Source organism: Phascolarctos cinereus, unplaced genomic scaffold (assembly GCF_003287225.1).
Source record: "Phascolarctos cinereus isolate Bilbo 61053 unplaced genomic scaffold, phaCin_HiC Scaffold_1;HRSCAF=81, whole genome shotgun sequence".
In the NCBI taxonomy this organism is placed as follows: domain Eukaryota; kingdom Metazoa; phylum Chordata; class Mammalia; order Diprotodontia; family Phascolarctidae; genus Phascolarctos; species Phascolarctos cinereus.
In genome coordinates this window covers 236,216,992-236,231,784 of record NW_027555514.1, presented here as the reverse complement: position 1 = coordinate 236,231,784, position 14,793 = coordinate 236,216,992, and the positions used below count along the sequence as shown (strand labels likewise).

Sequence of the window (14,793 nt, the reverse complement as noted above, 5' to 3'; positions counted from 1 at the left end):
AGTGCTGATTGTCAAAGTAAATATTGGGGAAGGTTTCCTTGTTGACATCTAACGAAATTTCATAGTATGTCTAGACTGTCCAGAAATGTGTAGATGATATTATAGAGGAAATACTGAAATGTCAGATATTCAAACAAAACAGAGAGAAGAATAGCTTGAAAGAAATGTCTAGTGGCTTTCAGACTATAAGGAAACCGCATGTTTACCAAAGTTGCGCTGACTTTCAATTAGTATTTACAGTCATTGTTTTTGGACAGACTGTCGTCATTTCCTCCCAATTTAGAGGGAAGAGGAGGAGGCATCCTTAGGAATTCTCAGGCTTGGTGTTCTCATGAATTATCTTGGCATCTTAGTAAGAAATTTTTGACAAGAAATATACCATATTTTCTCACCTTATTTCCAAGCCTTTCTTAACCACCTACTTATGTGCAAAGTAGGAATAATTGAAATACGTAAAAGGAGAAAAATGGATGGAACAAAGACTCTTTTTGTCTTTGAAATAAGGATTTTAGAGATTTAAAATTTTGAATTACTTCAACCAGGCAGATTTTGTAAAGAAGGGAATTCCATTGGAAAGAAGCCAAATGTGCCAAATGTTGGCATTTCAAGTTGTGTCTTTTTTTTAAAAAATTGCACTACTCCATTGCTAGAGAAGAGATGTTGGCCAGAACCTGCAATGCTCGAGAGAGATCAGTCCAAAAATAGCAAGTGCTGTTTGATTACATCCACATTCAATAGTCAGGCAGACAAAGCGCCCACCCTACCTATGCCCAAATTCAACTTGAAGGCAGGTGAGTAGCTGGAGAAATTGAATTTGTTATAAACACTTGTGGATAATGAAAGCACAGAGGTAGAATTTTTAAAGCAAACCTCAGTCAATAGTGGCTAACTGAAGAAGCAAGACCTTAGAGGGCTAGTGGCCTCACTACCTAGAGAATATCTATGACATATCTAGAGAAATCAACAAAATATCTAAGAAATCTTTCATGCAGGGAGACAACTGGTATGGAATTTTGAATATATAATATAGCTATACTTTTCTGTGATTTAGTTGCAGTGAATACTCCTTCCACTAACACACAATTAAACCCCTCAGATTGTCTTCATGCTTTTGCTGTGACTAAAAAATTCATTACTCTGAGGCCAACCTCCTAATGAGCCTCTCTGAACTGAAGCTGGCCATCAGAAGACAGATATTCAGTCTGCTGCCAGGTTCGGGCTCAATGCCTTTCTAGCTTGGCAGGATGGGTTAGTGTGCTTTGCTGGTATAGTCTTTGAGAACCCAGAGTTACCTTGATGTCACAAAGAATCATGAGAGGAGGACTTTAAGAATAAAGGTATAATCTCTCTTTGGTTGCTTTTCTGAATGAGGTAAATAATGATCTAGGTACCATTATTTATCATTATTATCTCTAAAAGAAGTAAGTAATGGTTCTTAACCTGATATCTACAAGGGGACCATTGATATATTACAGATGAATCTGTGAATGTGGATGGAAAAAAATAATTTTCAGTAACTTGTAAGTGAAATTTAGTCTTGCCTTCAATTGCCTTCAACAAACATTATTTTGAGAATTGCTCCATCCGGAGGCTTCATTGAGGGTCAAAGGTATCCATGCTACACACACACACACACACACACACACACACACACACACACACACACACACACAGAGGCATATACACATACAGTTTAAAAAAAAAACCCTGCTCTACAGGAAGGAGAAATATGATGCAGACTTCTTAAGGTCTCTTCCAATATTATAATAATATGACCAAGGTTATTTACTAGTTGGAGAAACTCAGTCATTAATTGACTTGCCTGGAGTCACAAGTATAGTTGGAAGAATAGAGCTGGAGAATGGGAGAAATGCTACAGAAGTAGAGATAAATAAATGTGGCTTCCTATTGCCTGCAGGAGCAAATACAAAATGCTATTTGGGATTCAAAGCTTTCATAAAGTAGCCCCTCCTGTCTTTCCAATCTTCTTATGCCTTACTCCCTGATAAATACTGGCTTCTGTCAGTCCCACAAACCAGACATTCCATCTCTTGGTTTAGGGCATTCTCTCTGGCTATCCCTACCCACCCCCACACCTCCCCCCACACCCCGGCCTGGAATTCTCTTCACCCCCTGCTTGGACTACTGACCTCCCTAACTTCCTTTAAGTCCCACCTAAAATCCCACCTTCTATAGGAAGCCTTCCCTCATCCCTCTTAATTTCCAATGCCTTTCCTTTGCTAATTACCTTCTCATTTTATGTAAATTTGCATTATGCAAATTCAGTTTTATGTAAAGAATTCTGAAAGAAATTCACATTCCAAAGGAACACCTGTTAACTTTACAATACTGTTCTCTCTCTCTCTCTCTCTCTTCTCTCTCTCTCTCTCTCTCTCTCTCTCTCTGTGTGTGTGTGTGTGTGTGTGTGTGTGTGCTTCTGCCCCTCAGCTGGGTCCCTGGCCTCTCATTTCCTCTCCACCAAAAAACCCAAAAAACCTCAAACCCAAACTCTCCAAGACTTGCGGAGCGACTGCCACTGCCACTCCCCTGGACCAGAGGCTTGGCTTGTGAGGCAGACCCCACTTCACTTGAGAGTGAATCCCCCATGTGGCTGCCCCTCCACCTCAGCTAGTCTGTGTTCCTCCTCCTGCAGTCACTTCTCCATCCCCAGCCCCCATGTGTCCTTAAACCACATACTGGCCCCCTTCTCCAATGCGTGGGTGGCCCCTTTCCTGACTTCCCCAAGTCCAAGGGCAAATTTGCCTTACATAAAAAATTGCTTTAATAGAAATCTATGGAATGGTCCACTTACCATAAAGCAAGAACTGTATTCCCTATCTATCCTCAAGATATGTGGTTTTGCATATATTTCTTTGCACACTGTCTTCCCCATTACATTGTAAGCTCCTGTGGGCAGGAACTATTTTTTTGACTCTTTTTGTTTCCCCAGCACTTAACACAGTGCCTGGTACATAGCAGTCACTTAATAAATGCTTATTGATTGATATAAATATGAATCCTGCCTACATAACTACTCAGCATTATAGCGATCTTTCCTCCCTCTGAACTTTTTCTGTATTTGTGCTTAAAGTATTTATTTGGCATTTAGCAAGATCTGCCTCATATTTTTAGATAATTCTTTTTATATATATACACCTTGTCTCTCCAACAAGTTTGTTGACTCATTGAGAGGAATACGTCTTGTATTTTCCCAGCAATGACTAACGTAGTACCATAAATATGCCAACAAATTTGTTGATCAATTGACAATAATTACAGAATGAATTTTGGTGAAACCATAAATATTTAATACACTAAAGCAATGCAAAAATTCAACAAGAGGTCAACCACACGGCTTCTTCTAAAAATGCAGCTCTCCCCAGCAGTGGACACCATAGGTACGAATGGAAACACAACTGGAGGGTGCGCTGATAATGCTGAATCACTTTATAACATAGTCAGCCAAGCTTTCTAGATACATATTTAGACAGCATTCTATTCATTTCAGAGGAAGCAGGTGACTGTCCCTTCTGGAAATGTTAACAAAAGGCTGGGAGAGTTGGCACCCTCAGGAGTTAGATGCTGTTTCAGTTATGACAAAAAACAATTAAACAGACATGTCTTGTGTCAACACAAATCAACACAGTGGTGAAACTATTTTTTTCCTTCTTAATTTCTCATGCACTTTCCATACTTGATGGGAAGAAGACCCTTTTTTTAATGAGCGAGAAATGCTCATTCTCTTCCATGAATGAATAATGAAACTTGTCACCTTCAAACATGTTTCATGTTTATTAGAAAGTGTTACTCTATTATCTTTTATCTCAAACACCACCAAATATTTCTATTGCCCTTGATATGTAAGGAAGAGAAAGAGGACAGAGAGGAGTGGGAGGAAGAGGAGGGAGCAGATGAGGAGGAGGGAGAAGAAGAGGACGGAGAAGAGGGGAAAGAGGAGGAAAGGAGGAAGAGGAGGAATAGGACAGGGAGGATGGAGGGGAGGAGAGCCCATTCAATTTAACACAGATTTATCAACACTTCCTATTCACATAGCTCCATAAAGGCTAGGGAGGAAAAATAAAGCAATCCCTGATCTCAAGGGATTTATATTTTACTAGAAGTGGGTAAGGATTCATTTTATATATGGATAAATAAATGTATACAAAATAATTTCAAGAAGTAAAGTCAGTCAATCAAGAAACATTTACTAAATAGTGCTATGTACCAAGAACTATGCTAAGTACTGGGTATGCAAAAAAAAAAAGGCAAAACACAGTCCAGTCCCTGCCCTCAAGATGTTCACAATCTAATGGGGAAGGTAGCAAATAGATATGTATAAACAAACTCTATACAAGATAAATAGGGGGACAGCTAGATGGTGCAGAGGATAGAGCACGAGCCCTGAAGTCAGGAGGACCTGAGTTCAAATCCAGTTTCAGACTAAAACACTTGACACATACCAGCTGTGTGACCCTGGGCAAATCACTTAACCCCAATTGCCAAAAAAAGATAAATAGGAAATGAATGGGAGGGAAGGTACTAAAACTAAGAAAGACTGGGAAAGGCTTCCTGTAGAAGAGAGCTAAGGCCATGGGGGAAAGGGAGCATTGAAGAGATCGTGGAAGCTTTACAAAGACTTTAGTACCAAATGTATATTTTGAAGGAGACTAGGAATTTTAAGAAGGGGGGGCAGGGGATGTCAGGAGGTACTTGTTCAAAGACGTGGAGACCACCTATAGAATTTCTCACAGTTGACATCAATATTCTCTTTTTGCTCAATTTCCTTGGCATGGAGCCTTTCATAACTTTTCTTCTTATAGTTCTTTCTCTAACAGAGTAAAACCTTCCTTACATGCTACTTACATGCCTTTTTAAAAAGCACTACTCAAATGAATGCTTTTCTTCTTTCCCTTCTTCCTCCATCTCCTCAAGAGAATAAGCTATTGACCAAACTATGTTCTTTAGACAGAGAATTCTGAATGTCTCAGAGAATGGGGGAGGGTCAAGAAGAAGAAGAGTATTAAATAGATCACTGTACTGGTTTTTATTTGTACCCTTTCCTTCTTCTATAACCTACTTCTAAGCAGGTATCACACCATTTATTGATCCTTAGTTTACTTAATTCTTCTTCCCCCAAAAGTTGTCTGAACCAGGATATCTCAGGACTTAACTTTCATTTCAAATGACTTGTACTTTGAATTACACTATAGTTGTAATAAGTGGAAACAGCCTACTTAGGTGAAGAAAACTTGGTCAGATTGAACTTTTGAATCATGTTAGAGACAGAAAGCTGAGTTTACAATCAGACTTAAATCTTAACTGACATCAATGGTTAAGTCACCTCTCTCTGAAACAGTTTTTTTTCATTTGCAAAATGATGGAGTTGGACCTTAGCATCTAAACTCCCGTCTAGCTCTGAATCTATGATTCCCTAGCTCTGGGGTTCTTAACCTAGGGTCCATGATTAAAAAAAAAAACACAACATGCATATATTTTGATAATTATATTTAATATAATTTTTAGTAATTTTTATTTCTTTTGAAATCTTATGCATTTAAAAACATTTTTTCAGAAAAGGGACTCATGGGTTCCCCCAGACTGCCAAATGGGTCCAGGGCACCAAAAAGATTAAGAAACCCCTTCTCTAGGAAAATGTATGAATGGAGGTAGTGATTACAATGACAAGAGATATGTTATTTTGACATTCCTAAATTGAAATTAGTGAGTAGTCCTAATTCCCCTTATCTCATTTTCAATCCATTTCTTAGCATTTTCAGAACAATAAATAACCATAATGTAACTGCTGCTCAAAAATAACAGATGATGTTTCATATCTTTGTTACCTCATATTCAGAAGCACTCAAACTCTTCTGTAGTCTCTTAAGAGGAAAAAAAAAAGAAATAATGTAGCCTGTGTTTAAAAATAAGCTATTGTATCTCAGAATGGAGATGGGAATGTTAATTAAGGGTGTTTGCATGAACAAGTCACACTTCATTGTCCTCCCAGTTCTGGTTGCCAATTGCTTTGCTGGTAAGGAGTCAAGAAAAACACTCTCGAGAGGCTACTGGAGTCTTGGGAGAGACGCATTTTATCAAGGAGTCTCGGAAGCCTGCTCCATTGGGTGCTGGCTGCCTGGTGAAATGGTTCTTTTCATCTCAGCAATGACATCTGGCCTCCCAGGGAGATACATACTGCTTAGGTCTGATAATGGATAACGGGGCTCACGTGCCAAGATAGGTGATGACTGAACTTTTCAGTGCCTTTTTATTTCCCCAATATGTTATTTTTTTTTTGCTTTGTCATTATCCTGGGCATCTTCCAAGGGGCACAGACTTTAAGACATCCTGTAGCTTTCTAGGTCTTGCAGTGAAATGGATTATATCATTTGAAAGAAACCAGGTAGATGGGGTCAGTATAATTTACCTTTCCCAAGCTGGGTAGATTTTAAGTTGTACAAGCTGGAAATGCCAAAGGGATAAAGAGGTTTTATTTTAAGATGCTTCTTCTGTGTCTTACAATGTTGTGTTCAGCTAAATTCAATATTCTGCAACCAGCTAGGTTAAAATTTTCAATGATTTTATAGCATTCAAATAAACCTGAAATAATTTAATTGAATTTTAAAGAGATCAAAACATTCTATATGGATATATTTTGGGGGGACAAGGGATGGAGAACCCAAGATTTCACTTGGGGAAGTTGCTGCAATAGATCATGGCATGAATCTTACAGCACATTTCTGGATGTCATAATAACCTTTCAATATGTCTTCCTTTCTTCACCATTCCCCCCCTCCCCCAGTTAATTTTTGTAACTTTAAGATGATTCATCTTCTGCTCTGTTTATGCCTATAATTAGTAAAGTAACACTTCTTTAAAAATAAGTCTGTATAAGTTACATTGCAAATGGATGTGAAGAAACAGGTGTTCAGTGGGTAAGGGAGGTTACCTGAGAAAAAAATGACTCAGGGTCTGTAGCTTTGCTTTAAGACCCTGTTTTGCCTTCTGCCCTACACTCAAAAGATTTGTGCTTCTAGGGAGAAATGAAAATCGTGATTAGCAGAATTATATAGGTATATTTGAAGATGTATGTTGAAGTATTTTAAATCAATGAGGTTGAGGAGTGGTATTTTATAGGGTCATTTGTTTTGCTTGTAGTTTTTTTAGGCATAGTTGGAAAGAGTCAGAGTCTCTACAGTAATTCAATTAAATAATAACTAGGTTAAGAACATGTATGTCTGCATACCAATGAAATAATAAGTATAGTCAAAAGTGTTAATTGTCATAAATTTGTATGTGTGCTGAATATTTTCCATGTTTGTCATATTAATCTATCTTATTGCTAGTTTTCCTCCAAGAAGGTAGCCTGGATGTGTAGTATGAAACCTTGAGGGATTGGTAAGAGGGGGAGGTGAGGGAGGGAGTGGGGAATTTAGGCAATTTAAAATGAAAATATGTCAATAAAAATTTACTTTTAAAAAAGATGAGTTAAGGAGCTTACTGTAATCAGTAGGCTCTTCAGCAGTCATATGGAAAACTAGAGATCAAGAAGATTTGTCCCACTCAGAAAAAAGATGCTAGAAATATAATGGACCAATTGAATGTAGGGAAGGGGGGTTACATCAAAAAGGGCAAAATCTCAGAGATTATAAGCCTGATAGAAAAAAAAGCTCGTAGGACTTCTAGAAAATATTCTATTAGAAGCTTTAAACAGTTAAGGTCAGATTTTCAAAGCCTCTAAATAAAATTCAAATACAAGTGAATAGATAGGTGAGAGAAAAAAGAGAGGGGAAAGGGAGAGAGACAGAGATACACAGAGACACACAGAGACACACAGAGAGAGAAACAAGCACGTATCAAATACTTATTATATGGCAGGTACTGTGCTAAGCACTTTACCAATGTTATCTCATTTGACCCTCTCAACAACCTTGGGAGGTAGATGTTATTATTGTCCCCATTTTACAAATGAGGAAATTGAGGGACACAGAGGTTTAAGTAACTTGCCCATTGTCACACAGCTGTAAGTAACTAAGGATAGATTTAAATTTGAGTTTCTTGAATCCAGGTCCAACACTATCTACTGTTCCATCTAGCAGCCTAGGTAGACAGACAGACAGACAGACAGACAGACAGACAGACAGATAGGTAGATAGATAGATAGATAGATAGAAAGATAGATAGATAGATAGAAATCTATAGAGAGGTATACATTTCTCTATAGAGAGATAGAGAGATATGGATATAGATTTATAGATCTATAATCTGGATATAGTAGAGATATATTCACTTGTATTTGTATAGTCTATATAATTTTTATTTATATATGATACATATCTATATATATTTATTGATGTATTCATGGGTATATATACATATATGTATATACAGTATATGTATATAATATGTGTCTATACACATACATATTTACTATATAATATATACACATCCATATATGCATTATATAATGTGTGTATGGATGTATACATATTTACCATGTGATATATACATCCACGTGTATATTCTATGTGTGTATGTATATGTATGTGTGTATGCATGTATGTATATATACATATGCATATATACATATATATCTATAAGATATTACAATCTATCTGGGCAAGGATGTGAGGTCGAAGACATGTAATTTCATTATTGTAGCAAATTCTAGGTGTGAAAACTCCCTCCACAAGTACAGATCAACAACAGTCAGTAATATATAGAGTCTGAGAGTTATCTAAGATACCCAGAGGTTAAGGGAGTAGATGGCCTCCCAGCTAATATATATCAGAAGCTAGACTTCCCAGGTCTTTCTGATTCCAAAGTTAGCCTTCTACCCACTATGTCAAGGTGCCTCTTCTCAAAACTGAACTATTCTGTGTGAAAATTCTACAAGCTAGAGCAAATGCACCATCTGTCAGCTTGCAAAGAAAGGGAGTGTTTCATTTTTGTCTCTTTATCCCCAAAGCCCCAGCACAGTGCCTGGCATAAATGCTTGTCGATTGATTGATTAATTGATTGATTACATTGTGGAATCACTTTTACAATTATTTCAATGAAATATTTTTCACTACAACTTTATGATTGCCATTTTTCTATTATAACTCTTCTTCTGGAAAATGTAATTCTATGGATGTCTTATCTATTAAGATTGCTTTATGTGCTTGGATTTGAGCTCCAAGAGAAACCACATTGTTCAATAGCAGGGCTTCTTAACATTATATACATTAATTTGGTAAGATTTATATATATATATATATATATATACATATATATGTATAAATACATATATATATAATTTTAATAACAATTTTAGTATAATTGGTTTCCTTGGTAAACCTATTTATTTTATTTTATGCATTTAAGAACATCAATTTGAGTAGGCGTCCATAGTTTTCACCAGACTGCCAAAAGGCTCTATGAAAAAGATTAAGAACTCCTAATCTCCACTATTTTTGAAATAGATTTTAGTTTGATGAAGGCAGGAGCCCTGGGTTAAAGTGATAAAATAAACCCTTTTATCTTAATCTGGCTTTAGATTAAATCTGGTTAAATCTGGTTTGCTGTGAAGTTCAAAAATACTTTGATTCTATCTCTTCCTTTTCAATCTGCTCTCTCTCCCTGCCCTCTAGATAACTCATCAGCTGCTCAGGACAGTTTGTTGTTAGGGGTCCCACCCATTTGAACAATGCTACTCAAGAAAAACATTGAGATCTTTGAATGAAATGTGTTCCAAGACCAATAAAAGTTCTTCATATTTTCTCAGTTGAATTTTTTTTTCTCTAGAAATGTGTACTCTACTGGCCAGAAAAGAGAGGGATATATGGAAAAGTTGAAGTCTTAGTTCTTGGTGTGAAAGAATGTGATAACTACACTGTCCGAAACCTTACCCTAAAGGTAAGAAAAACCCTTCTCCAAAATAAATATTAAGATTTTAATAAATTAGTTGCATTATATGTCATATAATAAAATTGCCATTTAGTAATACTAGATACACAATTTTCTAGAAAATCTGTGATTTGAAATCAGTGATACTTATTAAAATAATCCCACTAGATTTAAAGAAAATATTACAATTACAATTGTAATAAATTAAAATCAGATCCTAAATCTATTTTAGCCAGTTTGAATATGTAAATCAATGGAATTAGCATTAAATATACCCTTAGATTCATGATGGAGTGTTATGATTTTTTTTCATAGATAAAGGATCCCTGATTTAATTTGTTGAAAGGCTTTTAAAAATACAATTTCGACTACTTTTTCCCATCCACATTTGAGGTATTACCATAATGAAGGGCAAAAAATTGCTTGGATCTGACCACCATTAACTAAAGCTTGGCAATTGTGAAGAAGAAAATCTGTGCTAGTGGGTAGCAAGACAAGAAAGGTGCTAATGAGATCTTTAAAAACTTAGAGTTAATTTACAGTGACTTTCCCCAGGCCAGACTCTTTCACAGCAAGACTACATATTATTCACTGATGCTTGAGAATATCCTAGGAGACGTAGCCATGAAATTATTTTCACTGTGTGATAACTGACCCCAAAGATATCAATCTTATCTAGATCATCTTGTATAGTTAAATAAAATTTAGATTGTAATTGATTTTGTTGAGAAAATTTGAATAGGAGGGTATACACAGAAATTTGTGATAGACAAGTAAGAGTAAAAGAGAGTTTGTATACAGTTATGTGTGCGTTTTTATGTTAGGGGGTGTCTTTATGATAAATAGCAGGAATGAAAGACATAAACATATCAATTGAAGGATAATTAATTTAAAAGGATGAAAGGATACCACACTCTCACATCTAAGTAAAGCTTTCTAGAGGTAAGGAGATCTTACCAAAATGTACCATTTCCAAACGATCATAAGATGACTTTAATACTGTAATAGATCTATCCGTGATCTTGTCAATGGTGGATATGTTGATTGCATCTCATCTGTGACTTCTCATCTTGTATGATTCTTACTAGACACAAGAATTCCATTTCTAAATAAGCTGTCCATTCAATACTTGGAACAAAACAAATCACCCTGAGGTTCAGTACATGGACTGGATGTCATTTTGGTCCATTGTGAGGCTGAGGTATGTTTTCGTTGTCATTGTGCTCTTTTCAGCAAGGAAGTCACACCCAACATGTGAAGCATTACTGGTATACATCTTGGCCGGATCATAAAACCCCTGACAGTGCTCAGCCCCTCCTCCAACTAATGCTGGATGTAGAAGAGGACAGAGTTGCCTCTTCGGGCAGAGGACCTATAATTGTACACTGCAGGTAATACACACATAGACCCTTTTCTGATGGCAGATATCTAGTTAAGAAGTGTGTATTGGTAGAATCTCCAGTTAAGGAGTAGGGGGTGATGGAGTAGGTATTGGAGAGCTAGGTGGTGCAATGGATAGAGCACCAGGGCTGGAGTCAGGAAGACCTGAGATCAAATCCAGTCTCAGACACTTACTAGCTATGTAACTCTGGGCAAGTCACTTAACCCTGTTTGCCTCAGTTCCCTCATCTGTGAAATGAACTGGAAAAAGGAAACAGCAAACCACTGCAGAATCTTTGCCAAGTAAACCCCAGATAGGGTTATGAAGAGTCAGACAGGACTGAAATAACTTGAGAACAAAATGGGTAGAATGTGGGATTTGCCAAGTATCTCCTATGCATGAGTTACTTTGGAAAGCAAACATTTCAGTGAAGCTAGCCAATTGATGATTTCACAGATCATCTCAATTTGTTTTGAATTTTCTTTCATCATCTATCACTGGATGATGCCATTTCCATGGTGTATGAAGATAACAACAAAATATTTATATAGCACTTTAAGGTTTGTCAAGTGCTTTACAAATATCATCATATTTTATCCTCACAATAACCCTGGAAGGTAAGTGTTATTACTACTCCCATTTTACAGATGAGGAAACTGAGACTGAGAGAAATTAAGTAAGTTTTCCAGAGTCAAACAGCCAGTAAATGAGGCCAAATTTGAACTCAGGTCTTCATGATTCCAGGCACAGCACTTTATCTACTGAACCGCCTAGCTGCCTCGATAACCTTATAGTGCCACTCAAGAAAGAAAACTCTTCTTCTACCATGCCACTAAAGATGTAAAAACTAATATCCCAACTTGGCCAGGAGAGTGGAAAATCCCCCTAAGTTTGCAACATTCCAACGTGCATATTGACCAATCAAGCTGAATATTGTATATGATATGTAATATTATCTATTATAACATATGTATATATGTATATATCATATATATACTGTAATAAGTATATGACAAAAAATAAGTGTAATAAGTATATGATAAAATTATTCAGACTATGGCAGTGCTCCTTTTGAATAACATATAGATCTTTGCTTTGTGGTGCAGGGACTTGCAGTCAGGAGCACCTCAGTTTGAATTCTGCCTCAGACACTTACTAGCAAGTCACTGGGCAAGTCACTTGCACTCTGTGCCTCAGTTTCCTCATCTGTAAAACAAAGATAATAATAATAATAACAGTGATAGCACCTGACTCTCAGGTTGTAAGTATCAAATGAGATAACATGTGTAAGGCACTTTGTGAAACCCTAAAGCACTATACAAATGCTAGTTATTATTAGTCAATGACAGTAAATTCATGTATGTCAGTATTTAGAGGTTAATTGAATAAAAAAGACTATCTAAATAGTCTCCCAAAAAACTCCCTCTTGAAAAACTACACCTTGTATTTCTATTGCTCTGGTTCACATTTATTTATGAGAGACCTTGTGACCTGGTAGATAAAATACCAAACTTGGAGTTGTTCAATTGTTTCTGACTCTTCATAACCCCATTTTGGGGTTTTCTTCACAAAGATTCTGGAGTGCTTTGCCACTTCCTTCTCTGGCTCATTTTACAGATGAGGAGACTGAGGCAAGCAGGGTAAATGACTTGCCCAGGATCACATAGCTAGTAAGTGTTTAAGAGCCAATTAGAACTCAAAAAGATGAGTCTTCCTGACACCAGGCTAGACCTGGCTCTCTATCCACTGCGCCACCTAGCTGGAGTTAGAGAGACCTGAGTTCAAATCCTGCCTCCAACACCTAGATGTATGATGATGGGCAAGTCACTTGACTTCTCTGATCCTCAATAATCTCATCTGCAAATTGGGGATAGCAATCAATACCTGTAGTCCTGAATTCATAGGGCTATTGTGAGGTTCAACAATAATGCACTTACAGGGCTTTGCAAACTTGAAAGAGCTGGAATACTAGGCCTGGAGTCAGGATGTCAGGAAGCCCTGGATTTTCAATCACAACTCTGAGAGGGACTGATATGTGATAATGGCAAATTGTTAAACCTCCCAGTGCCCGGGTAACTCACTAAGACTATACCTTGGACATTAGTTGCCAATAGAGTTCTATTTCTGAAAGTTTCCATCCTGGAATTCACTACTCTGATTAAATCATGGATCTGGACCAATAAATAGAAAATATCAGCTAATGTGTTGTTTTCTTTTTTTCCAGTGCTGGGATAGGTAGAACTGGGTGTTTTATTGCCACGTCCATTGGCTGTCGACAATTGAAAGAGGAAGGAGTGGTTGATGCACTCAGCATTGTCTGTCAACTTCGTGTAGACAGGTGAGTTGCTAAGAGAACTGGGAATCAGAGTCCTTCTAAAAGCAAAATGATGACCAGTACGGGAGACATTTCTTACGACCTTGGATGTTTTAAGCCTAGCTGACTCCAAGCAATTATGTATTAATGCCATAAAACTGAAACACAAGGAGGATATATATGTCGCATTTAAAAAGCCACATTAAGAAGTCATTGCTTGGGCTGCAAACCATCTAAAGCCCCCCATTCTGAAGCCCTTGTTTAGCACTTCCATTTTTATGTTCCAGTGTGTTCGTGGTGAGAGTTGTTAACACCTCCTTCCTTCCCTTAGTTTTTTTTCTGTTTCTTTTTCTGCGCTCTGTATTTCCATGTACTTTAATCGCTGATGTTAGCACTGGAATCCACTAAAAAGGTCCATATGTGGCATGATGAAAAGGGTTGTTTCAGGGAGGGAAGATATGATAAACATTGGGGTAATCTACACTTTATGGCATAGACTCCCATTTTTGTTTCTTCATAACTAAGGCATGTAACATATAAATTTAAGGGGGTAGGGAGGAAAGGGGTGGGAGTAAATACAATGTGGAACTACTTTGGTATGAATGGGTAGGTGATAACGAATGAACCATAGCCAGGGCAGGATGACTAGGTCTTGACCAAGAAAACTGGAATTTAGACAGTACAGTGACAGCCCTTGGAGGGGCAGCTAAGGGTGGGGCCTGGAGTCAGGAAGATCTGAATTCAAATCTGGCCTCAGATACTTACTACCTGTATGACCTTTGGTAAGTCACTTAACCTGTATTTGCCTCAATTTCTCATCTGTAAATGGGGACACAGTGGAAAAGGAAATGGGAAACCACTCCACTATCTTTGCCAATAAAACCCCATGGACAAAGTTGGTGGGGTCACATAGAGTCAAACATAACTGAACGACTGAGCAACAGCAAATAATGACCTTTGTACTGTTCCAGTGGGTAGAAACAACTAAGAAACAAGAAAAATTAGTTAAAATTAGTTAAAATTAGTTAAAAGGTCCCAGCCTGGCAGGCAATAAGTATTTATTAAGCAGTTACTATGTGTCAGACACCATGCTAAGTGCCTGGGATATAATTATATGGGGGGGGGAGGGGGAGAGAGAGAGAAAAAGAGAGAGAGAGAGAGAGAGAGAGAGAGAGAGAGAGAGAGAGAGAGAGAGAGAGAGAGAGAGAGAGAG

General features: G+C 37.4%; 1 protein-coding gene across 2 annotated transcripts in view; it reads left to right on the top strand.

The window, feature by feature from the left end:
• PTPRR (protein tyrosine phosphatase receptor type R) overlaps window positions 1-14,793 on the top strand; it is a 347,808-nt gene that overhangs the window by 286,651 nt on the left and 46,364 nt on the right. For both annotated transcript variants that reach the window (XM_020990258.2, XM_020990259.2), the window contains 3 exons: window positions 9,784-9,894; window positions 11,119-11,276; window positions 13,491-13,604. In XM_020990258.2, the coding sequence (XP_020845917.1) occupies window positions 9,784-9,894; window positions 11,119-11,276; window positions 13,491-13,604 (383 nt within the window). The remainder of the gene's footprint in view (window positions 1-9,783; window positions 9,895-11,118; window positions 11,277-13,490; window positions 13,605-14,793) is intronic.